Raw genomic sequence first — 27299 nt, 5'->3', positions numbered from 1 at the left:
ATTGCTCCACTCCAGCTCTGGGGAAAAGCCTACTGCTCTGAGCTCCAGCTCCAGGCTCCGCTCCAAAGCCCTGGGTGCTATGAATCCAGTTGCATTTGTTCTCATGGGACTATCATTAGACCACAGCAGGAAACTAAACTTCATGGGTGGAAGGAAGTGGTGATGACAGATATAGATTGGATTTGGTGGGAGCCATCTGATGGCTCATGGGATTCAGCATTGTTCCTTTAATAGCAGAGGCCCATCATACTGTAAATTTGGGATCTCTGAAGTATCTAAAAGCTTCCACTAAACTAGCTTGACATGAGGGCAGGGCCTCCCCACTGAAGAGCTGTGCAGCCAATGCATTCCTTTCCCTCACCCTTCCTATTGTTTTTACCAGGAAAGACCATTTTGCACTGCAGCCACCTGGCTTTCTACAAGGCTCTTGCGTATAGTATCTGGTAGATAGTATGAGTTCTGCCCACTGGGCACAGACTTTCTCATCCGCTCCAGAAAATTGTAGTCCTGGTTCTGATGGAGTTGGATTCATGTCCAGGGCTGACACTGCAGTACAGAGCCAGGAATGTGGTGACTGTTGCCATTTTAAAGGGATGTCTCCACTAATCTCTGAGGGGGACATATGGAGTTTAAAGCCTCATAGGAGTAGGTCTGTTTGAGCAGAGTACCTGCATTTCAGTGCAGTTACTAAGGCCAGTAGAAAGTCCAACTGATCAGCATGGAAAGGGAGCAGTACTGTGTCTGGTAAACTTCATGGGGAACTGTAGGCAAATAAGATGAATTCCAGCACTGGAAAGTGCAGCAGGGATGTGATGTAATTAACAATGAGACACTTTGTAAGAAAAAATACAGTAAGGTCACTAAAACAGCAAGAGCCTCTGTCCTGGCAAATACAGCATCTCCCACTGCATGAGGGTCTGTGATACTTTACTGGAGCACTGAATCATAACTAACTTGGTATGTCTAAACTGCATGCCAAAAAAACCCCATGCCAGCAAGTCTCAGAGCCCAGATCAACTAACTCAAGTCATGCTACAGGACTAAAATAGCAATGTAGACATTCCTGAGTGTGAGCCCTATGAGTCTAGTCCATTGGCCTGACCTCTGAGACTTGCTGCTGTGCTGGTTGTTTTTGTTTTTCCGTGCAGAGATCTGCTGAATTGCAATCACCTCTTCCTGCACTTCTTGAGGTTCCCTTCCCTTCATGCCTCCACCCTGCCTCCAAACCCAGCTATGCTTAGATCTGGAGCTTCCCAGTTCTTTAGTGTAAGCTAAAGCCTCAGGTACTTAAGATCAAAAATGGCTTTATTTTAGCTGTGAACGGTGTAAAATTTAACTGGTCTTCCAGATCCTCTGCATTAGAGTTGTGGTGGTTCCACCATCCATATACAGATGACCTGGTACAGCATAACATGGCTTGTAAATGGGTAAGACTCCTTAAATCAAACCAATGGAAGGGATAGATAGTAGTCCGATGAGGTAGGGGAAGAGACCAGAGCTTGAGAAACATCAGGCAACTAGTAGCCAGAGGCTTTCTGGTAAAATCCAGGGTGAGTCCACCAGGAAAGTCCAGGTGAACAACATGAAGAGGATCCCAGTGGCAGGGTGCTGGGATTTCCTACCCCTATGGTGCCCCTGGATTGTGCTCCCAGGGCCAATGTATCTGCCTCTGGCTAGTAAGTGTTCTGCTAAACTTACAGCTACGTAACTCTCCTTTCTTCTTCCCTGCCACTTCAACCCAGAGCATGAAGAAAAGGGCATTCTTTTCCTTGCCTTCCTTATTTCCAAGGGTCTCTGGGATGGAGGGTCTCCACTGTCCTGCCTCTCCCATAGCCTCCAATATCAGGTGGTTTGACCTCTGTGTGTGTGAATAATTCTAGTGATTGCTGCCCTTAAGCTTCTCAGCAGCAGTAGAATGGAACCAGTATGTGGGTCCATGTCCTTTTTGGTCACAGCCATGAAACTGACTTGTTTACAGACTTGGAGGGGTGATACTGGGTTGGTGGGGGTAGGGAGAGTCTCAATTTTCAAGCTTTTCTTTCCAACCATATATATATATAGACTCGGGGTAGGGGTGGGGAAAGGCATGAATAGTTCAAATTCTGCAGCACTGTTGGCTTAGTCCTTGCTCAAATTGCCAGTGAAAGGTTCCTACACACCTCTAGGGAGTAAGACAGTAAATTTGAGCCCCCAGCCCTTACAGATCCCTGGAAAGGCTGATGAGAAGCCTTAAACAAAGGCTGAAGTTTGTCCAAAGTTTAAATTCCGAGAAATGTACTAGTGCATGGTTTTGCTTTCCGTTCTGTGTCAGACTGCTTCCCTCTTCTGGGGTGCTAAGCAAACTTGTTCTTATTTTGTGAAGAGGAACCCAACAGTGGAAAGTCCTCCTTGTCTCTTCCTCCCAACCCTTCCTGCTCCTCCCCCTCCATGATGTCATGGCCTATCTTTATCTCCACAGAGATCTAAAATACCTCCACCCCCCTACTCTCTCTCTTCTCCCCCCCCCCCCAAAAAAAAAGATTAGTTTTAAGTCTGTCCCCTCTTATCAGCAAAAAATACATAGGCCTGCACAGACTTGCTTCCTTTCTATCTTCTCAAAGGAAGTGTCAAGCTGAGCTCCAGTAGCTTCTGAATGATGAGGGTGTTTTGGGTGGTAGTGGGGGAGACACTTGCAGACTTTAGGGAATTCAGGAATACAATTCAGGTGGGGTTTGTTTATTAAGGAGAGGAGCCTTAGATTTAAAGTAGGTTTGGGGATTGTGCTTGTACAGTACCTAGCCCAGTGGGGACTCTGTTCAGATAACTTTGTTCTATCTGGTGCCAGGTGGAGGGTGGGTGGGGTTTACCTGAGCCCGATGAGTCAAGTATGATCTATCCCTGCTTGCCTTGAATCCTGAACTCAAGAACTCTCCTGATACAAGCCTGCCATCAGGCTGGCTTAACTCTGCATGTCAGCTCCTAGAGCCTGCTTCTACACTGCAGGAAGCGAGGCTCCTCAGAACAAGTTCTATATTAATCTGGCCAGCAAAATGAAATATTAAATAGGATTTTGCCTTCAAGACAGTGAGTTGTCAGTCTCTCTGGGGTTGCTACTGGAAGGGTGGGGATGGAATGGAGGAGGGGACTTGGCTTACAGTTGTACTGATGGTAATTTGTATCCCCATTTTTAAAACCTTTAGTCCTTTTTTCCCCCCCCCCCACTTTTTTGGTCTCTTCCCCTTGCTCCTCAAGCTGTTGGAGACAATGTGATCAAGTGGCATGGTGTCCCCCTCCCCCACTTACATTGCCATCTTAAGTGTGTCTCTGTCTCCTAAATAGCAAGATACATATAAATGTTTAATAGACTTTCTCCATATTTATGCCTCTACCAGCAGTGTTGGGAACCTCACCCTGGTGCATGGAAACCAGAAGGCAAAACTGGCCAGTTGAATCCATATCGTACTCGGGTGAACTAGATTTGTGGCTAGTCTTGATTTTGCTATTTTTAGTCAATTTCAAAAAACGAATTAAATATAGTCTTGGTGTTGCAAGTGTCCCAGTCCCCTGACAAATGCTGTGCAGTGAGTCAGTTTCCCCTCATTTCCACAAGGGAAACTATGAAACTGACTAGACTGGGCAGTCAGTTTCATAAAGAGCACAAACCTAAAATAACAAATAACTCTTCTCTAGGAATCTAAGTAATTGGTTATAGTAATATTAATCTAAATGACTTTCAGACAGAAGTCCAGTGTTTAGTTTTTTTGTTTTTTGTTTTTTTGTTTTAATTTTAATTCACTGGCTGTTCTGGGAATTTGAAAGGTTGCAATCAGCTTTCCTCTACATTGAGCCTACTTCCTTGTTTGTGCTATGAACCTTTCCAATCTTGCCAATAACACTCTGATTCTGGTTTGTCATCTCTTCTGTTTAATGATCCCGGATGGCACTTGATGTGTATCTAAAGTATTTGTTACTTCCTGCTGCATTTATTGCTTGCTTATTAAAAACAAGCTGAAGAAACTCTGCAGTCCTAATTGGATGACTGCTATCCCTAATGTCTGGCATCTCACTGGGAACCCCTACTCTGCCTGTCTGCTCAACATATTAATAAAGCTAACTTCTTAATGATGCCTCAGGTACAAGAACTAAACAAGAAAAGCTTTCACTGTTCAGCATCAAGATGGAGTGGGAACAATTCTATCTAGATTAGCCTGCTTGTCTTATTTGTCTCCTATCAGAAATTCAGCCTAATTAGGGACTTTGCCCTTCACGGTAAGCATTCTTTACCTCTGATCTTGTCTAGAGCTGAGTTCAGTGCCTCCTATTAAACATGACAAGCAGTGATGTTGGAAAGGAGGCAATAAAGCCATCAGTTTAGTTGGCATGTTCCACTCTTACCCCTCCACTTCAATAACTGATATTTCTGCATCATATGATAAGCGACTTCATTTTAAATGTGTGTCAGTTATGTTCTTAATGACTTCAGGTTTGCTGTCAGGAAGTCAGAATCTTATCCTCATCATTTGATGTGGCTAACAGACACCCATCTGCATTCACTTTGTTGTTGGTAGGTAACCCAGCCTGGAAGCTGAGAATTAAGTGTTGCAGCCTTAAAAGAAGGGCTGCAAATAGGCTTTATTTTGTTTTTCTTCCTCTGAGGCTGGACTGTGTGTGTGTGTGTGTGTGTGTGTGTGTGTGTGTGTGTGTGTGTGTGTGTGTAATATGGGAGGGCATTGTTTCTTAGAAGGGGTTAAATTTGTGACAGGGCATCTTCCTTGCAATCTCCAATATCCCTCTTGAAAAAGCTATTATCAAGTCATGGTGTTTGGTATCACAGCTGAGTTTGCAGCCAGGTTCTGTGTATAGTAAACCGTGTGTGTATTAGAGGTAATGAAATGCCTCTGGTAGGGCATGTTACTCAGGCAACTGTGTAGTTCCTACCTGCACTTAAAGTCCAAGGCCTTTGTTAATGTCACAGTACATGCTTATCACGTGTTTTCTGCTCACTTGCTAATCTGATTGTTCATAACTCTAGTCCTCTAGGGAACACTTTTCTGTGGCTGGTGTGTTAGTAAAGAAAAGGCTCATTAACTCTGTCACTATTCATTAGCTGGTGGTGACATTGAGACTGCCTCTCTCTCTCTTCTTAGAGACAAGGTGGGTGAGGTAATGTTGGCCCAATAAAACTTCTGTTGGTGAGACACACACAATTTCAAGCTACACAGAGCACTTCTTCAGGTCTCACTGATCAATAGTCATCCTGATTCCCCTTCAGAACCCAGCCTCTGAACACTTTTCTGCCTAAGCTTTCAAAATACACTAGTATCAGGCTAAGCTTTAAAGTGAAACTGTTCCAGCAGTTAGTGCCTGTGTTCCTTATGCTTTTGAGGTCCTTTTAGTGTCTGTCTCTCCTTCCTCTTCCCTCCTCCCCCCATCAGATCCCTTGGAAAGGTTTCTCACCCCCTGGAGTTAAAGGCAACTCTGTTTTTTGAGTGTCTTTAGCTATGAGTGGTTATTAATACCCAGTTCCCACTGCAAGGCTGACAACTCTGTGCATGTCTCCTAGGTGAGTGAACTCCAGATGGTCTCCAGCTCATCAGACCTTGCTTTGTGGAGCTGTGCCTTGGCTGGGATTCCTGTTTTCTGACTTTAGGGCTTGCAGTATGGAAACAAACATGGGCAGCTGCTTCTTACAGCTTAGGATCACAAAACAGGGTTCCCAAGGCTGGGGAGTGTCTCTACTGGCTCTTAAAGATCAGCCTATCAATAAAACCTCTGGTCATATCAGTCTCAAATCTAATCTCTCTAGAACTATGTGCTAGTTATTTGGATAAGAACTGAGACAGCAGTTTACATGTTTCCTATCTAAACTAATGATGCTTCCTTGGACCGTCAACCAAAAGACTATGTCCTGTGAGCTGAATGTCTGCTAGGTTGTTCAGAGCGGGAACCCAGTTTGAGAGTCAAGGGCTGTCTAGCAAGAATGCGGCCTATCCCAAGAGAATTCTCAGCAAGTGGACCCTAGGTGACCTCAGTAACTAGGATGGTAAAAGGGGAAGGATAGGAGGGTAAGTTACAAAAGACTTTAGAGATGTAAATCCATGACCAGGAATAATACCTGGAAGCAGATAATCCAGTACATTTTACAGGGCTCAGGTACTCTTCCTCTACTGAGGAAAGGTGCTGCTGCTGCAGAAGTTCCTGAGTTTTCTGGAACGCTCATTGCATGGGGCCAACTGCCAGCCTGGAGGCAATGAATGGCTCAGATAACTGGGGGGAGCTCCTATTGCAAAACAAACATTTTAGCCAAGTGTACGTGGTGGGGGGGAGAAAGCCAGAGACAGAGTAGCTGCTGCCTGCAGGCTGCAAAAACAGGGCTAGTCTCTAGAGAAGTCTGAATACACAACAAAGGTGGGGAAAGAGAATTGGCAGATGACTTCAGCCACACCAAGGACGCATGAAAAGGAATCAGGGGGATGCTTCTGACTCCGGTACCACTGCTTTGATTTCACCCTAACCTATCATCCTCATCATGATGTTTCTATTATGCCTCTTGTGTTTAGGGCAGTGATGAAGTTTCTCCACTCCTGTCTGTTTCTGGCAAGTCTTTCAGTGGTTCTCCAGCTGTGCCCCAGGTTTTTCAGCTCAGCTTCCACAGCTCTTCACCATGTTTTCGGGTGGCTTCATTTTAGCTTGCCTTCAGGTGTCCATTTTATTGCTACTCTGGTGGTGGAAACTGATTCCATCACATCTGAAGCATATGACCAATCCATCCCAACACCTCCTGGTAATAATGGTGTTCAGATCCTCTTGGCTGCACTGTCAGTAGATCTTGGTTTGAGATTGTTCTGGGCCAAAAGTTAGAGGATTTTTCTGAGGCAGACTGTATAGAATGAACACTGTTTGTTTGTAATTGTCATACTTTCTCATTCTCCAGTATTCTGCACTATAAAGTACTGTTGAAAGTATGCATCTCTGAGTTTGGTTTTGGTGTTGTGTTTTCATGATTTCCAGACTGTATTTAAGCACCTGAAGGTGTTCCTGGCTTTATTGATTTTTGTTGTTCTGGGTATCTTGGCTTGTTCCACCCTCCTGGCTGATTGTGCTCCCAAGTATGTGAATGTTTCTACATTGGTGAGAACATCATCCTCTATCCATACTGTTGATGGTGAGGCAATATTGAATGAAGGTCATGATATCTGTCTTATCGTGGTTGATTTTTTCAGTCCAATTTGCTGGCTGAATGTGAGTCACGTTTTTTCTTGTATATCGTGTTGGGTTTGTGATAGGGTAGAGAGATCATCTGCGAAGTCCAGGTCTTCAAGGGATGAGAGGAGCATCCATTTAATGCCTCTTGGCATGTCATCTGTTGTACGCTGCATAATCCAGTCGTCTCCAATCATCTTCAGCATTGCCATGATGATGCACCCCTGATGTACTCCTGTTTTGACTTCAAAACTGAGCTTGCTGTGATCTTAACTGCTTGTAAAGTTGAAATAGAAGCTTTTGAGGACTGATTATATTGAAAGGAATTCCATAGGCTGGTCCTGTGAATGCTATCAAAAGCCTTCTCAGTCTACGGAATTTATGTAGCGTTGCCATTGCCATTCTAAGGATTGTTCTGTTGTTTCATAGAGTGAAGATCTGGTCTGTGCATCCACAGTCTTTCCAAAAACCAGCTTGCTCTTTATCAACTACCTCTGATAAACACTGGACTATGATCTCTCACAATACTTTGCTTGGTATAGATTTAAAATTATGATCCTACGCCAGTTATTAATAAAGAAAGGAACTCTCAGTATTGTATCTTCGCTACAAGCCCATTGGTCCACTCATCTGGCACTTTTCCCCTTCCCAGACTGATGTAAATAGAGGGGCCAGGATAGATGCTGCTAATTTAGGCTTTACCTTGAAAAATTCTGCATGCAAATTACCCTTGCCAGGAGCTTTCCCATTTTTAAGGATTTGATGGCTTGAACAATCTCTCTTCCTTATTTGGGATGTCTGTGTTGACATCAAGATCTTCTTCTGCCTCTTGGATGTTTGCTTCCTCTTTAGGTGGTTCCTAGAACTTGTTCTCTGTTTAGCTATTCTTTGAAATGCTGTGTCCAGCGCATGTCTTGTTCTTTTTTGGTTGTTAGTAGGTGTCCTTGTTTTGTTCCTGATGAAAATATTTGTTGGTGTCTGCTAAGCCACGTCATTTTTTTAGATGGTTCCATGAACAGCTGCATCCTCTGCTCATGTTGCCAGATTATCAATATAATGCCGTTTGTCCGCTCTCACAAGGCGTTTGACCTCCCGGTGTGCCTTGCTATACTGCTCGTGGTATTTGTCCTTTTAGCTTCTGAGATTTTGTGTGTTTAAAACTTTTTTTTTCTTAATTTTTTTCTTCAGGGCTCATCTAGTTTCTGTGGTGTTCCATGTGCTGGGAGTAATCTACTCCTTCCTTCTCTTCTGCAGGCTTCACTGCTCTGTGCATAAATTGCTGTTACTTTGTCCCACTTGTTGATCTCCTCATCTGCATTCCCTTCCTCTTCATCAAGGTCTGCAAGTGCTTGAAACCTGTTCTTTAACTGCAGAATGAAGGCTTTCTGTATTTCAAGGGACTTTAGCTTGTCAATATCGTAATGTCTGTGTCCCTTGTTTGGTGGACCCACACTTCTCAGTTTTAGCTTGATGGAGGCTGTCACAAAGTGGTGATCGCCGCCAACATCTGCACCACTCCTCACTTTTTCACATTTGTCAGTGAGTGTCGCCATCTGCCATTGATCAGGATATAGTCAATCTGGTTCTTATCTCTGCCATTTGGAGAACATCATGTCGACATTGTGAAATTCACAATGTTCAGGTAGGATTCCACCAATGATTCTGTCATTCATATTACAGAAATCAACAAGCCTTTGTCCGTTTTCATTCATGGTGTCACACCCTTGTCTTCCTATTGCTCTGTCGTTTGTGTTGTCCTTATCAACCTTGGCATTAAGGTCTCCCATGGCATGGTACGTTCTCTTTCTAACTCTGCCTGTAGTGTAAGGTAGAATTTGTCCTTACTTTTTCATCACTGTCATTTGTTGGAAAATAGCACTAGCCTGACAACAGCTACCTAAACAATTCCCTCTGCTTTGTTGTCTATGTCCTGATCTTGAGCTCATGCCTCCCTCCTGAAATCCTAAGCTTCAGGGCGTTGTTTGTTTGGACTAGGAACATGTAAACGTCATAGAACTCTTCTGGGTGGGTGACTCTCGGGTCAGGAAGAGATGACAGCACCTTGCAGCCCATCCTGAGTTTTGATTAAATACAATGGTTTTTTTGGCCCTGAGGTGATGCTTCCCCCTTTTGGTTGGTTCTGTGTGCCTTAGTATCTATTACTGTCTTGGAGGAGCTGTGCACGTTCCCCATCAGCACCTGTTGCATTTCAAGAGGGCCAGCTTTTCCAGTCATGAGCTGTGCTTTCTTTGTGTTGTGTTGATACTGTTCCTTTGTCTGGAAGGGTCACTGTAGAGCAGTCTTAACAGGAATCAGCAGAGCTGCATCTGTGGGAATCCAAGACTGCAATAGCAGAGCACGCTGCAGGTCCGGACTGAGGTCTGGTATCAGAGCTGCATAGCAAGAGCTTTACACAGTGACTTGAGCCAAATATAGTCAGCCTCGCTTTAGTGAGCACCAAACTCAGTTTCCATGAATTGCTTGTGAGGTCAAGAAGAAAGAACTACTATTTAAAGAGCTCTGGCTTGCAATTTAACTGAAATAAAACAAACACAACCCTCCCCCCACCTTAAGTAGCCACCCTGTCCCTCCGGTCCTTGTCTTTTTTCTGTATCGTATGAAGAGAATTGAACCCTCTATGCTTTCATCTTCCCACTTCCTCAGGACTCCTGGTTCCCACAGCATCACCTTACAGCTCATCATTTGGGAGGGGGTAGGAATCCCCTAAGCTTCCCAATGCCACCAGTGCCTTACGTTTTCTATCCACCTTTGTGGATAGGGGGAGGTGGCTGGGCTCATATTACAGACCTGAAGTGCAGCATTGAGTCATGCCTGTCCCCCTGCCCAACCCCTAACAAAGAGAGGCTCTGTTCTCCTTTCCTCAGCTGCTGGCCTCCCCTGATTGTGTTCCAGCTTCACTGCCATCAACTCTGAACCTTCAATACTTCTGCATAATACCCCAATGGAAGAATCATTTCCCACTCCTGGCCTCAGGGGTATGAGGGAAGTGGCCCCTGCACTAATCCTTGCCCCATAGACTGCTGCACTGTTCTGTGCAGGGGCAGGAACCCATTGGTGAGCAGAACCCCTTGGCTCCTAGACCTGTCTGTCCAGAGCTATGGAACTCTCTCCTGGGTTCGGGTTTCTCCCCCCTGCCCCCTCAAGTCTAGTTGTAGGCCATGAGCCTGGGCCAAACTACTCAAGAAAGGGAGCTGCACATTACTGTGGACAGATGAGTGATGCAGAACAGCAAACTGTTAAGATATTTAAAGAATGAGGCCAATATGGTGGGAGAGGGAATGTCCTCAGTGAACGGTGCAGCCTCCCATAGAATATTTTGTCCAGTCTGTATCTTCAGAAGAATAATGCCGAACTATAGGAGGTGGTTCAGAGAATGGCAGTGAAACTCATGGTCAGTTGACTAAAAGACTGAAATTGTTAACTTTAGAGAGGGCCTATGATGAAGCATATAAAATAACTAATCCTAGAAAGGTAAATCAGGAACTTCATAACTCAAGGACAAGAGGTCACTCAAAGAAGCTAAAAAGTGGTAAGTTTAAAACTGAAATACTTTTACATAATGTAATTAAACTGTGGAACTCTCTGCCACATGTTAAGTTTTTGGCCTCAAGAACATAAAGATTCCCAAAGAGAGCATTAGCGCTTATAAATGAATATTAACAAATTCGTGTAGAAGAGAGATTGAACTTGATCTCTTCATCTGAAGCATGAGGATGAGACTTAACTTTGGAGATGCGTATTATCCTACATCTGTTCCGTCTTCTGCTGAAGCACCTGGTGCCTGCTACCAGTTGGAGATGGGATACTGGACTGGGTGGACCCCAGTGTCCTACAGGCCTGATCCATTATGACAGTTGTCCTCTACCAACAAGCCTTTTTGTCCCATCTTGCTGAGTTGTTGCTGTTTGGGATTCCACTGTTGCCAACTCTCAATCTTGTGATTTGTTTTCCTTTAAGCCTCAACTCTTGGAGTCAAGTGACTAATAAAACAGACTTTCTTGGGGTGAATTTTTTTTTTTTTTAAAGCAAGCTTTTAGCTTGCATGGTTGCAGAGAATCTTCAGCACATGATCTGAGCGAACCCTAACAACTCAAACAAGAAGGCAAAGAAATCCCAAAATTCAGTGTCAAAAACTTAAGCAAATCTCATTACTTTTGGTGCTGACTCATGCTCCTTTTATTTTATTTTTTTATTTTTTGTTTTTGAAAGGCTTTAATGTTGACAATATAGGGATTTGGTTCTGAAGTAAGATCAGAAAAAGCCCTTGCAAGGACAGACTTGTTCCTTAAGCACAGAGGCCTCTTTGCCCAAATCCATCTTTCTCTCAACCAGTATCCTCATTGGGTCAGGGAACTGCTCTCTGAAGTCTTCTATTGCATGTTGGGATTTTGGGGAGGGAGTTCTTATGTTTTGGATATAAACTTCTTGATGGGAACTGTTTTCTGAATTGCATGCTTATCGCTATGAGCTGTGAACTGGGTGCCCAGACCTACAGCAAGAGGACTGTACCAGTGCTCTAGCATCAGAATGTGTGTGGTCCCCTCCCCCACCCCAAACTGTGCTGGGGGTGGGAGATGCTCCTTACTATGTGATCAAGTCCCTCCCCAAATCAGTTTCCCCATTTTGTGAGATGGGGAGAATACTTGCCTACTTTGCTCTGTTCTTACAACTCCCTGTTTAGTGCTTTATCATCTCCCTGCACCTCTGTGCCTCCCTAAGTATTAAAAAAAAACAACAAAAAACAAAAAAAAAAAACTCATGAGCCACAGTGGAGACAGCTAAGTGGTCATATAACTGCCTAGTGTCTGCTGCAAAACTGCCATGAAACCTAAAGAATAAGAGGTTAATCATTTCTGGGTACACTGACTCCTAATGCTAAATCCCTATTGGCTTGGGCAGCAGGTTGCAGTATTTGGCTTTTATATTTCAGCTAGTGGAAAGAGCTAGAATCACAACACACATAGCTCCCCAGACAGAGGCGGGGTATCTCCCTGAGAGCTCCACTGAGATTGGCTGAGGAACATGCACAAGAGTACAGGATGCTTGCTGGGTTTGCAGCAATCACACCCCTCGCTCGTGATAGCATCATGAGCTAAAAGAGTGTGAGGAGCTGTTGTATAGTTCCCATCACCAAGTACAATCCCTCATGCAAACATGAGTGTTAGTCTTGGCAGAAATCAAGAAAAAAAACTGAACTACTTCCTAGAGATTGTAATGAAATGGGAAGTTTCTGCAAGACTGTTATGAAGCATAGGCTTCTGTACATTACATTGCATTGCTACCTATTGAATAAAAAATTAATACTGCTCTTGGAATGGTGCGGGAGAGGGGTGTGGGTGTGACCTTGCTGTCTGAGGGAAATTAATACTGTCATTAAAGAACTGGCTCAAAGTAACCAAATCAAGGTCAGGATCCAGCAAGACAACAAGATGCGCCCCCTACTGAACAATCAACACAACAGCAGGAAAGGGGAGGAGGGATAGTTCAGTGATTTGAGCATTGGCCTGCTAAACCCAGGGTTGAGTTCAATCCTTGAGGGGCCATTTAGGGATTTGGGGCAAAAATCTGTCTGGGGATTAGCCCTGCTTTGAGCAGGCGGTTGGACTAGATGATCTCCTGAGGTCCCTTCCAACCCTGATATTCTATGAAACTCCAGCAGGCAGGACTTGGATTGAGCTAGAGAACAAGCTGTCAGGTTACTGAAAGAGGGGGGGCTTTTTGGAGGGACTCAGGAGCCTGGACAAAGTGGGGAAATGGGGAAGAGAGACAGACTCCATCATAGCTTGACTGGCTACTCAGGCACTGGTTTAACCAGGATGGTGTATGCCTTAAATTAAGTGATTTTGCTAACCTAAGGACTTTCAGACTGTGTGCGCCAGGTGACTAGTAAATGGCCAACTTGTTTTTTGAAAAGGCTGAGTGTGTTGCTGCAAGTACTCACTAAGAGCATTATGCCCTGACACCACCTCATACAGGAGTCTGGAGTTCCTGCAGGGAGTCAGAGACAGGGATTACTGGTGTTGAAGGACCAATCTCAGCATCATGAAAGCCACAGGCCAGCCACTGTGGAACTATGGGTCTTTGTGGCCTGGCACACTAAAGGGGTCACTCCCAGGAGACCGGGTACAGGCTGAGGCATCGATCACACCCTGTGACTCCATAACATAGAGGTCTTTCCAGATTCTAAGCAAGCAGCTCTTGTGGTGTTGCACAATGTAGCGTCCTTGTTTTGTGGGTAACTGAAAAACTCTAATCTCTGGAGCTGTAGATAAACTCACTTGGAACAAACAGCTTCTTTGCTGCCCCTGCAGAGGCAAACAAGCCATACCTCTGGAGGCAGTGTGGCAGTCACTCTAAGACAGTGACAAATTTGGTGTAAAACTGGCTTCCTGCTGTAGCCAGTGCATCCATGGGGCAAAACCTACCTTTGTATAAAATGGTAACGTGGTAGTTTCTGTATAGCCTAACCTGCTCTTGGCATTGTGGAGTCTAACTGAGTGACTGATGTGTTCCAGAGAACACCAGAAAGTAGACATATGTATGTTTACTGTATTTGGGGGATGGTGTTCAAAACATTGATATTTGGTGTAAGCCTGTCTTTATACCTTCCTCTAAAGCATGTGGTACTGGCCACTGCTGGAGATGCAATACTAGACTAGATGAACTTCATTAGTGTGCTCAGAGATGAACAAAATAAGCTATATGTAATTAGCTGTTTAGCAACATGCCCATACAAGGCTGTAATGCAGAGTTAATTCATCACCTTGGCCTCTCCAGGTATAGTTTGGTAATTCCAATACTAGAAACTTTCAGGCTTCTTGTATCAGGGTGACTGCTTCCCAGAGTACCCGGTTAGTTCTTCCTTACTCCCTCCCAAAGTGAAAGGATGGATAACCTTTGTGGTTAAAGGCACTGTATTAGAATGAGGCTCTACCATGTATCTTGTGTGACCTTGGACAGATCACTTAATCAATTTGTGCCTCAGTGTCTAATCTGTAAAATCAGGGGGTTGTGAGAATTAAACCCAGCAGTGTTTGTGAGGTGCTTGGATATTATGGTGAGGGGAGGGGCTGTTCAACTCCCTATATAGGGTAGTATCAGAGGGGTAGCTGTGTTAGTCTGGATCTGTAAAAGCAGCAAAGAGTCCTGTGGCACTTTATAGACTAACAGAAGTATTGGAGCATGAGCTTTCGTGGGTGAATACCCACCCATGCATCCAACAAAGTGGGTATTCACCCACGAAAGCTCATGCTCCAATACTTCTGTTAGTCTATAAAGTGCCACAGGACTCTTTGCTGCCTATATAGGGTAGATCTACATTGCAATTAAAAACCTGCAGCTGGTCCATGCCAGATGATTTGGGCTCCTGGAGCCCAGGCTGCAGAGCTGTTTCATTGCCATGTGGACTAATCTTGGGTTGCAGCCCGCAGCCGGGGACCTTCTCATCTTAAAGTCCAAGGCCAGAAGTCTACACTGCAATGAAACCGCCCCTAAGCCGGCTGGGCTGGGCCAGCTGTGGGTGTCTAATTGTAGTGTAGACATATGCATAGTGACTCTTCCCACCGCAAAATTTGCTCATGCTACATATTGTGCTTGTAACCTATTCCAAGCGGTGTATTTTGGGAGTGTGACTAGGAGCAAGGGCTCGGTCAGAAACTTGCTGTAACACTGTTACTTCCCTATCAGTCATGTGAAAATAATACCTACCCATCAATTACTGTCCAGCTACAGACCTAGGACCCAGTCCAGTCTTGGTGTCTGCCTTGAAGCCAGAGTAATACCTCCTTACAGCATAGCTAGAGTTCAGTGTTCCCTCCCTGTAGTCTAGAAGTGACTGCTGATTGGTAGGGGAAACTAGCCAATTAGAATGAAACCTACATTCCAGTTTAGCCCAGAATTAACCTAAATATTTAATAGGATTAGCCAGAAGCTTTGGACTGAAACAAAATAACACACTGGCTTTCAGTGACCCTTGCTGAACAAACTCAAAGCCAGAAAGCTCTGCTACTGATGTCGTAGGTTTTGTGGGTTGACTGTTCAGTTGGAGTGATGCTTTACCCCAATCTCATCCTTCTGGTGGGTTACTTATGTCCTTTTTAAAGAGACAGTCCTTGTTGAGTGAGGAACTCAAAAGCACTTTAAAAACTAGCCACTTAGCATAGTTTCACATTCTCTTCAGAAGCTATCCTTATTTTGGAAAGGAAGGAACAGATCTGAGATGTGGAAACCTTCCCCTTTAAATATCAGTCACTCATCTCACGCTAGAAAGGCATAGCTTGGCTAAGAGAAATGAACTCGATCCCTCCAGCTCCCTTCTGAACTCCCTTCACTTTGTCTACATCTGTCTGGAGTAGTACCCAGAACTAAAGACAATATTGCAGATAGTCTACCTAAAATATTACTGGGAGGGGCTAGCATCTCCTTGCACCAATATGTGGTGATCATGGAACCCCAAATTGCACTGGCCTCTTCCCTCCTCCCTATCATGTTAATTGGACAGATAGATATTCTGAAACTTGTTTCAGGTATAGTGGAGCTGCATTGACTTGTGGCAAAGAACTATGGCTCTGCGGTGTCTGTCTCGGTACACAGGACAAATAGTGGAAATGTTTCGCAGGATTTTCTTGCCAGTCTGGTGTCTCCCAAACATAATCTCCAACACATTCTTTCTGTGATCCTCTGAAAACCAGGCTACACACATTGAGGTATGGTCATAAAATGCCTCTTGCCTTCACTCTTGTTTGTACTACTCTGCATCATCAAACTGCTGCCTGAGGTGCTGGAGCCTGTGCTACTGGTACCTACATGCAGAGGCTTGTCATCACGTTATACTGAAAATGGAAAGGTGCTTTTGCAGGCACATCCTTGTGGCAAGTTTGACTGCCCATCTTTTAAGGGTCCCTGAGCAAAGACATTAATTCATATGCTGCTGAATTGCACAGCTTGTTTCTGTAGCATCATGCATGATTAAGAGTTCTGATATTCTCACAGGTGACTGGCTACTAGGTTGGGTTGTACAAGGCTGGCATGACATAAATTCCAAGGCCAGAAGGGACCACTTTGATCATCTAGTCTGACCTCTATATAACATGCTGGCCATAGAGCTGCCCCAAAATAATTCCTATAAATTCTTTTGGAAAAGACATATTTGACATGATCTTTCAAACTAGGCTTTTGACCCACTTTTTTTTGACTGTCTGCTGGCCCACAGGGAGAAAGGAAGAGAGCTCTGGAGGAGTAAGGAGGTAGAATGAGCATATGGAAAAAGCTGGACAAGATTCATTTAAAAGCTTAGCAGTGTCCTCTGTGGATATGGAGTTGGAGCCTCAGCTGATTACATATAAATAGTGATGGAATTACAAGGCTCCTAGCTGGTTAAATCCCTTCTGTGACTGTGGGCTTGTCTTCACTTACATTTTATAGCATTCTAACTTGCTGGCTCAGGGGTATGAAAAATCACCCACCTGAGCACAGCAAGTCTGAGCGCTTTAAAGGCTAGTGTAGGCTGGCTCAGAGCGCTGAGAGCCAGTCCCCTCATGGAGGTGGATTACCAGGAGCACTGGGAGAGATCTCTTGCTTGGATGTGACCACACTCGCACTTGAAAGCACTGCCTCAGGAGCGCTTTGAAGTTTCCAGTGCAGATATACCCTGACAGAATTGCGTTGTAGGCCCTCTGTCACCATCCAGGAAACTTCCACAAAGGTGGCACTTGGTCAGTGGTGGTCAGTCTGGTCCATCCTCTTCTCGGACAGTAAGGAGAACCTTTAATCCAGCTGGCCCAAACATGATCTCTACAGAACCAGCTAATATGTAGCTGGATCTCTGGCAAAGTGGTGGCTCAGAGCTATCTCTAGTGATAACCAGTGCCCCTTTAATGCTGTCTAGAGGTTATATACTAATGTGGACTGTTGTCTCTTTTTTTTTTTTTTCCCTTTAGGTCCTGGAAGTGAAGGAAGATGGGGTCCGACTGTTTGAAAGTCACCAAGTATTTCCTCTTCCTTTTCAATCTCCTCTTTTTTGTAAGTATTCTTGTATCTAGGGGAGGGCTTGAGTAGATAAGTAGCTCTGAATTAAGGGGTGGGCAGAAGGGACTATATATAGCCTCAAATGTGGACATTTAGACTTCAGAGTAAACTAAAATGTCATTGATCCTGATGCCCCTTGTGGCTTCCAGCTGTACATGCTCCCATCTCCTTCCCTGGCCAAAGTAGACAGATTGCCCCATTCCACATATCTCGCCTGCTGTGTCTAGTGCCTATAGCCTCCTGTGTCAATGGAAAGGGGAAAGTGGGCCTACTTTGCTTCCCTGGAAATTTTGCCATTATTGCATTCCTTTTTCTGCCACATCTGGAGCAGCAGCAACAGGGTTGCTACAGAGCAGTGAAGCCACAAAACCTGTAGAGTCCATTGCAATCCTCCTCTTCTAAATAGTTCAGGCAGGCTTCACAGAACCATCATAATTTCACTTCAAGTCCCAGTAGCTGGCTTTGATTTTTGAAAAAGCTGAATCAGTCCCAAGTTTTCCATTTGAAGTGGAATTTTTTAAGGTCTTGGGTGCAGGCTTGCCTGGTGGGATGAGGAGGATTGGATTTTGGGAGGGGGACCCAGTGTGAGCTGCTTCAGAATCCCTGATTGGTGCTGGCTCGCTTAGTTTGGGTGAGGATGGGAGGGTCTACGTCTGGCATATGTTCACCTGAGTGTTTGGCCTCAACTTCTCCTTCAGTCACAGCTCTTCTCCACAAAACTCCTCTTATGTTTGGTTTTATGGCTGGAATATCTGTGTCCTTCAGGGCTCTCCGCAGGCTGATCTAAATTGTACAGGTCACACTGGGATTGTTCTGGCTCTCTCAAGGTGGTGCCACTTGTAGTAAAAAGAGCCTGGGACGTATGTCTTGTATCAGAGGCCTGAACTGAAGTAGTGGTCAAAGCTTTGACTACTACTTTAGTTCAGGCCTCACATCAGGCTTCTGATACAAGACATCTGTCTCAGGCTCTCTTCTACTACACCACTAGAGTAGGGAAGCCTCAGGTAGTCTTCTCTAGAAATGCTGTAGCAGCACAGCTGCACCACTCTCTTGCTTCAGTGTAGACCCTCTCTCACTATAGTGATGGGAGGGATTCTCCCATTGCTCTAGTTAATCCACCTCCCTGAGAGATGGTAGCTAGGTTGACAGAATAATTCTTCTCTTGATCTAGTGCTGTCTATGCTGGGGATTAGGCTCACTTAACTATGTTGCTTGGGTGTAGATTCTTCACACCCTGAGCATAGGCACCAACTTTCCAATGTGCTGGAGGGTGCTTGGCCCCTGCTCCACCTCCACCCCACCTCTTCCCACCCTATTCCACTCCCTTCCCTGTGTGTGCTGTGTCCTCGCTCCTCCCTCCCAGGCTCCTGCATGCCATGAAACAGCAAATTGCCACGGGCGGGACGGCAGGGCACTGAGCCACAGGGCCTGCTGGCAGGCAGAAAATCCTGGGTGCGTGGGAGGAGGGGGGGGGGGGCTGCCCATGGGGCTGAGCATCTACCATTTTGTGCTCCTGAGCAACATAGCTGGGTTGATCTAACTTTAGTGTAGATCTAGCCTCAGATTCCAGCTTTCTCCAATTCTCCTGTGTTGGTTTAAACTGTCTGTCTCCCTCAACATTGCTGAATGTGTATGACAGAGAAGCCTGCTAAAATGAGAGCTTTGCTTTCCAAGCTTATCCTCTAAGTGTGGCTTTACTCCTCTACCCCACACGCTGTCATGCCTCGAGCTGTGTTGTGCCGCAGCCTCCTGGAGTGCTGGCCTTGATGTTGCAACTGGGACACATCTGGATCTGGTTTCCCTCAGTTGGCTATGCTAGCTCTTTCCCTGCCATGTGTTTGTTGCTTCCCTCTCAGAGTAGCTAGGATTCCAACTAAAGACTGCCAGGGACCAAAGGTCATGGATGTTCTTAGCATATCCGAGGAGAGTCTTAAAGGGCCATCAGAGGTTTGAGGGGACTGGTTTTAGTCTAGGTTAGTGAGGGGGGAAAAGTCCCTAGTATCTGGCTCTTCTGCTAAAGTCCCTAGTATCTGGATTGTATCTGGCTCTTCTGCTAATGCACACTTGTTCCCAGGCTTATCTGTAATTGCCCCTCAGTTTTGAGGGGGTGGGTTAGTATTTTGTTGCTCCCTTATCTGCCCATAACAGAAGGTATTACCCTGTTTATGGTGTAATACAACAAACTATCCTTTACAACCTCCTACTCCTCTGGGGGAATGGATGGGGTGAGCTGGGGTCCAGTGGGACCCCAAAGTTAAGAGATTTGTGACTCTCAGCTACTTTTTAGGCAGGTTTCTGGTTTGTGTTCAGCAAGAATAGCAACTTGGAGAGGGGACAGAACCCCCTGGATCATGGGGAGAGGTACCCTGGGACTGTCATCCTGGTTACAGGGATTGGGGCATTTCCTGTGTTCAGTGTAACAGTCTCAAAGTGAGAGTAGGAAAATAGGGGATTAATGTGGCTTTCTTTTCTCCCCTCACTTATTTGTTTTAGGGTCTCTTTGTGGGGGGTGGGGTAACCAAGTTGTGGGAGTCCTGGCTGTAAATAACCTGCACTCCAGAAGCCCTGCTTACCATTCCTATGGAGACGGTTCTGTCCAACTAGAGAGGGAGAGGAGGCTGCATGTGTCTTACAATAGCCTGCAGTGCTGTCTTGCCCTATAATAACCCTGCTTATCTTTCCCTTGCTGCTGCTGCTGCTGCTGCTGAATGTTTGAATGGAGATTGCAAAGTCTCTTATTCCACACCCTCTCCCTCACTTCCTCCCCTCTCCCATCCAGCAATTCCCCTTCCCAGCCAGTAAACCAGTGTTCTTGGGGATCCCCCATGGGACAGCTCTAAGTCGTTGGGGGGAGGGAGGAAGGGGTCAGAGCCAAGCTGCTCCTTCAAATTGATCCACAAACTGCAAAGTATTTTCCCACATTTTGCATGGAAAGAGATTGAAAGATGCTGTGGGGTGGGGGTAGGGGGAACGGCTGATGCTGGAATTCTGCAGCAGGGTTCTCAGGGACCTTGGGCCTCCTCTGGCTGGCTGTAGGTGACGGGAAGCAGCTGTTCTCTGGGCAACTTTCATCTGCTGCTTCTCCTGTGACATTTCAAACAAACACTGCTGTTTGACTTTAGTACTAGGCCTCTGCCCAATGGAAAGCTGGGCTGCAGTGCTGAACTAGGGGCAATGAGTTGGGAGGAGTATTGACCAAATGAGTTCTGCACATCCCTCCCTGAGCCAGGCAGGCTCCATTGAGGGCCCCATGTAAGTCGTAAAGGTATTACCGCACCATCTAAAGGTGTATTCACTCTGGGATCAGCTCTTAAGCAGGAGAGCCAAGCAGAATTTTCTGCAATTTGTCCTACTGTGCAGTGATGATGGTGAGGGGAGAGGAGGTGAGAAACTATCCCAAAGCTGCTGTGTCCCTCTAGAAGTGTCCTCTATTTGGGGGTGGTGCTCCCCTTAGCACAAGGATTCAGAGCAGACTTCTATCTAAGCTGTGCCATGTGAGTGTATGTTGGTGGGAAGAGGGGACTTGCATTAAAGCTCAATGTGCCCATAAGGCAACATGTGGGAGCTGGAGGCTTTTCCCTTTGAGTAACTCAAGGACTGGATGGAGATGCCTTGTTCAAAGCATGTATCACAGTGAGATGGATCCTCTGTGAATACTCAAGTCTATGGACTTTTCTTTAATGCCTGGGTAGCCCTATCAAGGGTGCTGAGTGCTGCTTCTGGGAGTAGCAGGGGCTCTTAGTCCCAGAGGCTTTTCTCTGTCAAGCTGAGGCTAGTGAATAATGGGTAACTGCCCTCAACCTGAACTGACAGGCACATGCTGGGGTGGGTTTGGTTCCAGCTGGGGTGGGTTTGGAGTGTAACTCTCAGTGGTTGGTCATTCTACAGATCAGCAGTGGCAACAGGAAGTTCCCACCCCTGCAGAGAACTTGCATGTTAATACCTATGATGACTGACTTTTGTGGTCCTGTTTGACCTGTCAGCTGCAGCCATGTGATTTGGCACCTCCATCCTACTGACCTGGGCTGAAGGGAACCAATGCTATGAACATGTCAAAACTATTCTCAAATCCAGGGATCTGTGAATTCTGAGTGTGTGCATGCAATTAAGAAGTTACAGGTCTCAACCACTGTAGGGCTTTAACTGGGTGGCAAAGGTCTCCAGGTCCTGGGGCTCTGAGCTCCCATTTGCTGTTAGCTATCTAGAAAGGACCAAAGGAAGGAATATTTTTCTGGTTCTGGTTTCATGGTCAAGGTCTCTAACCTAGAGTCCTTGCCTGGCTGAAATGGGCTCTCTGGGCCTATCTGAAGGTGATGGGTAAAACATTAGGGGAATACTGCCATTCCAGCTACTGTTTAGACACTGAAATGACACCTGTCCAGTACTAGGTGATAAAGTCCTAGCCCATTGAAGTAGCCCTAGGGAGATGAGGCCTCCAACATATCCTTCCTGGAGATCTGAGCAGCCAAGGCAGGTCACTAAGCTCCACTGAATAGAGGAAAATTTACCTATGCCTCCTGCTTTCTCTACTTCTCCTTACAGCAAATTGGAAAGACAGAAGTCTGAGTGCTTCAGAGCTAAGGCTGCATGGAGGTGGCATTGTGGGGCTGAGGTGAGGGAAGGCAGAGGCCTGGTCTACACTACACACTTAAACCGAATTTAGCAGCATTAAACTGATTTAACCCTGCACCCATCCACACAACGAGGCCCTTTATGTCGATATAAAGGGCTCTTTAAACCAGTTTCTGTACTCCTCCTCAATGAGAGGAGTAACGCTGAAATCGGTATTGCCATGTTGGATTAGGGTTAGTGTGGCTGCAAATCGACATTATTGGCCTCCAGGCGGTATCCCACAGTGCACCTTTGTGACTGCTCTGGAAAGCAATCTGAACTTGAATGCACTGGCCAGGTAGACAGGAAAAGCCCCGCCAACTGTTGAATTTCATTTCCTGTTTGTCCAGCATGGAGCTCTGATGAGCACGGGTGGCGATGCAGTCCCAAATCCAAAAAGAGCTCCAGCATGGACCGTAGGGGAGATACTGGATCTGGTCGCTTTATGGGGAAACAAATCTGTTCTATCAGAGCTTCATTACAGAAGACGAAATGACAAAGCATTTGAAAAAAATCTCCAGGCTATGATAGACAGAGGCCACAGCACAGTGCTGTGTGACAAGCGTAACGGAAAGCCAAAGAATAAAATGGACACTCAGGGAGGGGGACTTAGGACTCCAGCTATCCCACAGTCCCCACAGTCTCTGAAAAACATTTGCATTCTTGGCTGAGCACCCAAGGCCTGTAGGGTCAAACACATTGTCTGGGGTGGTTCAGGGTATATGTCATCAGTTTACCCCCTGTGAAAGAGAAGGGGGGGAAAAATCGTTTCTTGGCTTATTTTTCAGTGTCACCGTATGTCTACTGCATGCCGCTGGTAGACATGGTGCTGTGGCACTGAACAGCAGCATCCTCTCTCCTCCCCTCCCCGGTGGCAGACGGTACAGTGCAAAATGACTGGTAGCCGTCCTCATCGTCCTGTGAGTGCTCCTGGCTGGCCTTGGTAAGGTCGGCCGGGGGCGCCTGGGTAAAAATAGGAATGACTCCCAGTCATTCCCGGCAGATGGTAAAGAACGGCTGGTAACCATCTTCATCATAGCAACTGGGGGCTGAGCTCCATCAGCCCCCTCCCCCCCCATTTCATGTTTAAAGAAAAGATTCTGTACTCCCTGGACTATCATAGCAGCGGGAGGCTGCCTCCACCTCATTTTATCTCACTAAAAAGTCAGTGTTTCTTATTCCTGCATCCTGTATTACTTCATCACACAAATGAGGGGACACTGCCACGGTAGCCCAGGAGGGTTGGGGGAGGAGAGAAGCAACAGGTGCAAGGGCACCCCTAGAATGGCATGCAGCTCATCATTTCTGTGGGATCTGACACGGAGCAGCTGTGCTCTCTGATACACTGGTTCTCTAGTACACTTGCCCCATATTCTAGGCAGGACTGACTCTATTTTTAGATAAAACCATAAAGTAGGGAATGACCCGGGGAGTCATTCCCATTTTTGTCTTTGCGCCCCCGGCCGACCTCAGCAAAGGCCAGCCAGGAGCACCCATGACAGCAGCAGACAGTACAGAATGACTGATAACCGTCATCTCATCGCCAATTTACAATGGCACAGCAGACAGTACAATAGGGATGGTAACCTTCTCTGTTATCTTGCAAAGGCAAATGAATGCTGCTGTGTAGCACTGCAGTACCGCCTCTGTCAGCGGCATCCAGTAGACATAGTGACAAAAGGCAAAACAGGCTCCGTGGTTGCCATGCTCTGGCAGATGCCATAGCAATCCAGGGAAAAAAGGCACGAAATGATTGTCTGCTGTTTCTTTCTCGAAGGAAGGAATGAGTGACGACACTTACCCAGAATCACTCGCGACACTGTTTTTGCACCATCATGCATTGGGATCTCAACCCAGAATTCCAATGGGCGGGGGAGACTGCGGGAGCTACGGGATAGCTACCCACAGTGCAATTCTCCAGAAATCGATGCTAGCCTCGGTACATGGACGCACACCACCGAATTATTGTGCTTTGTGTGGCCGCGTGCACTCGACTTTATACAATCTGTTTTACAAAACTAGTTTATGTAAAATTGGAATAATCTTGTAGTGTAGACCTACCCTGAGTCTGTATGTATTCCATGGTATGTTGCTCTCCAGGTGTGGCTTTTTTATACAGTGGATGGTGAAGAGTAGATTTGCAGTCAAGGGAAGACCACCTGCTTTAACCATCTAGCTTCATCTCTGAACCAAGTAAGCTGAGCAAGTGGCTGCTGCTGCTCCTTTCACTTTGAGGTCCATGATTCCAGTGGGGATGGGGGCTCCCAGCCTCAGTCAAACAGACTTGCTGTCCGTATTGCAGGATCATAACTTCAGCCTTATTGGAAGCCTCTGCCATGTGCAGCCCTGTGCAACATAGACCCTATGAGGATGGACTGAGATGTGTGGGGAGTAGAGGAGGTGTTTCTGCTGCACAGTTCTCTGTCCTACCCTCCTCTTAACATATATGTGAGTGAGGTGCAAAGTCCCCCTGAACAAAACCCCAAAGTTTAAAATCCAACCCTCAGACTAGCTGTTCCGTTAGGCAGAACATGACCCTAGTCCATCTTGACACACCACAGTGTCATCCCAAGATAGCACTGAGCTGGGCCCTGTAATTATCCTGCTAAAGGAAGTACAATATGAGGCCATAATTGCCACTTTCCAGTAGGCTTGGCTTGGTGTGTCACTGAAGTGAGTTTATTTTCAGTGCTGGGTAGCAAGGCTGACACTTTTCACTCTGACAGGAGCCCTGGCTAGAATCCTGTCCCCTCCTGTAGGGGGATATGGTGTGTCCTACAACCCTTGCTTAATCCATTGAAGTTCACTGATCACTGAGTTCCCACCCACAGACAGAATAAGGAAGATGTTGCACTTGAACTAGTGGAAGGAGCAACCCTACTACTGTGCTCAGTGAATTGGCATAGACATGGAGTGGAACTGAAATTCTGTCGGGGACTGCAATGCAGCCATAGGACAGCCTGTCTCTTTCCTTTCTCCTCTCTTCCCCCGCCCCTCTGTTTTCCTACAGCAACTTCCTGCAAGCACAAGATTTGCAGACTAGAGCAAAAGGCAGACTGAACAGAGGCTGTAGATGGTCCCAGTGCCTCATAACAAATAGCCTCCCAGGAACACAACTAAGAAGTAGTTCTGTTTTTTGTCAGCAATGGGAGAACATAGGTTGACACCCCAAGATCACTGCTCCATAAGAAAGTCATATGAATATTTTTGAGGAACTGAGAGTTAAGCAGGAGACAATATCTCTATCTGTAAATTCATCTATCCCTAGGAATGCCATGTTAGCTGAGATTTTCCTTCATCCATCTGTCTTGCGTTTTAGCTGACTCCCTGGCTTGATATGCGGTCCCAACCCTGCCCTGAGATACTGCAGTGTGCTCAGGCCCACTGGAAGACGGCCAATGTGGCATTTTTCCAGTATTGGGCTAAACAGAGTCCAGCTTAAAAGTGGGCGCTAATGTGCACTGCAAGATTCAGTCCTCCTACCCCTTACAATGTATAGCCTTTTGCAAGCTTTCCTCCACTGAGGTGCAATTTCTTTCACTCTCCCCCTTGTCTGCATGTAACTTATTTGCCACTTAATTCTGCTTTAACTTGGTTGAGTTTCTTATCCTTCTTGGTCACCTGCCACCAGCACAGCTACCAAGCTCCCCTCCCAGCCATGCATGCTGTCCCCTAAGCAAGAAAATGGAAAGCAGGTTCTTGTGTGGTGTGATTACACTCCAGTTCCATGGACACCACCTGGTATGAGACACAGCGGTGCAAGTCTGTTTGTTGCATTGGTGAGGAAGTTACAACAGTTTTGAAAACATATGGGAAGGGGAATTTCAGGAGCTAGCTTCTCATTTCCCTTGTTTCTACAAACCTCTGAACACACTCCAGCTGGCCCATAATCTGCATCTTCCTCTCTTGGCTCATCTATCCTCTGTCCTGCAGTCTTGTCACTGTTTGGTTCAAGAACCTTCTCGGCAGCTCCTGCCATCTGGAACTGCCTCTCTATTTTTGCCCTGAGTCTCCTTCCCTCGCACTTCAGATCACAGCTGTAAAACTCTGTTCTGAGTGTGCCTTTTGCAGTTAAACAAACGAATGAGAGCCTGATCTGTGTGCTGCTTTGAAGGTATAGGGACTCTGCCCTTCATTTGTGCAGTGGGCTGTGATGCTGAATGGGGTATCTGGGCACTGCAGTACTAGCTGTTGGAATTAACCCAATATAAAAGATACTGTGGTACAAGGCAAGTACCTAACTCTCAGTATAAGGGCCAGGGAAGTTGTGTGCATGTAACAAAATGTAACCACAATCAATCTGGTGCCTATTTATCCTCTCATCAGAAATGCCCAGCTCCAGATGAGAAATGTGTTACTGCTAATCCTCACCCCAGGCAGGCTTTGTGGTGGTTGGGGATGGGCTGCTGCTGCTTCTCTCTGGAACAACCAGCTCTTTCTGGTCTGTGCTATCCCCAGAGTTTGCTAGCCAGTGGAGTGTTATGAGTTTTGGTTGTGGTGTTTGTCTGTCCAGTTTCCCTGTCCATGTCTTGGCCACATGCCAGAAGCTCAGCTGTCGCCCTCATGCACCATAGCTTGTGGCTTTGTTCCTTGGAGATGAGCTTTCTGGTTTGGCATGTTACTCATAGGAGCCCAAGCTCGGCAGCACTGATTTCTGCATTTGATGCTTTGCACTTAGGCTTGAGTCACAAATAAGAGGTCTGGCATGTCCATTAGACCTAACTGATGCTCCCTTGGAGGGTCCCTATTGTAAGGCACCCCATAGGATTAGGTAGGTGATTCCCCATCCCTGTGAAAGCACAACCCTGGATCAAGCAGCAGGCCTTTCTCTGTCCAAGAGCTCCTATAATGCTTACGTGTGTGTGACACATACCTGCCTCTTGCTGCTCTTTTTCGACAGCATTGCTCTGCAGTTGTACAAATTGTGCCTTGAGACTCACTCCAAGCCTTTCACGGCAAAGAGCCTTTTGACTGTCTGTTCCAGCTCTCCTCTCCTGCAGCACCATGTATAACTAAAGCACTACATGAATAATCTCCAAACAGCAGAACCTAGAGCCTGTGTGCTGCTAGCTAGGACTACTTCTGGGAGTGACTGTTTAATCTTGTTTGCTTGGTCTTGGGGAAGGGTGTGTAATGAGAGGAAGGATGGGAACAGTGGGACTCCTGCTGTTTTGCTCTTAGCCACCAGTCCCCCACTCTGTGGTGTGTTTTTTTTTGTTTGTTTGTTTGTTTTTGTTCTGTTTGTTTTTAACTAGTGACTTTCACTCTTCTTGCTCTTTCAGATCCTGGGTGCTGTGATCCTGGGCTTTGGAGTGTGGATCTTAGTCGACAGAAGCAGTTTCATTTCAGTTCTGCGTAAGGCCATGATTCATTCTTCTCCCTTTTTATCTTCTGATTTATATCCTGTGGGAGATTGGTCCCTCTGTGTGTTTAGCTCTTTAAATACAAAGGCATGGGAG

At 46.0% G+C, this 27299-nt stretch overlaps 1 protein-coding gene across 1 annotated transcript in view; it reads left to right on the top strand.

The window, feature by feature from the left end:
• The window catches only part of CD82 (CD82 molecule), a 65728-nt gene that overhangs the window by 15817 nt on the left and 22612 nt on the right, over window positions 1–27299 (top strand). The window contains exons 2-3 of the mRNA XM_030559990.1: window positions 17142–17223; window positions 27123–27195. Coding sequence (XP_030415850.1) covers window positions 17161–17223; window positions 27123–27195 — 136 coding nt within the window. The 5' untranslated portion in view covers window positions 17142–17160. The remainder of the gene's footprint in view (window positions 1–17141; window positions 17224–27122; window positions 27196–27299) is intronic.

This window comes from Gopherus evgoodei, chromosome 4 (assembly GCF_007399415.2).
Source record: "Gopherus evgoodei ecotype Sinaloan lineage chromosome 4, rGopEvg1_v1.p, whole genome shotgun sequence".
Taxonomy (NCBI): domain Eukaryota; kingdom Metazoa; phylum Chordata; order Testudines; family Testudinidae; genus Gopherus; species Gopherus evgoodei.
Note: the sequence above shows the minus strand (reverse complement) of the source record. Positions and strands in the feature narration are given on the sequence as shown.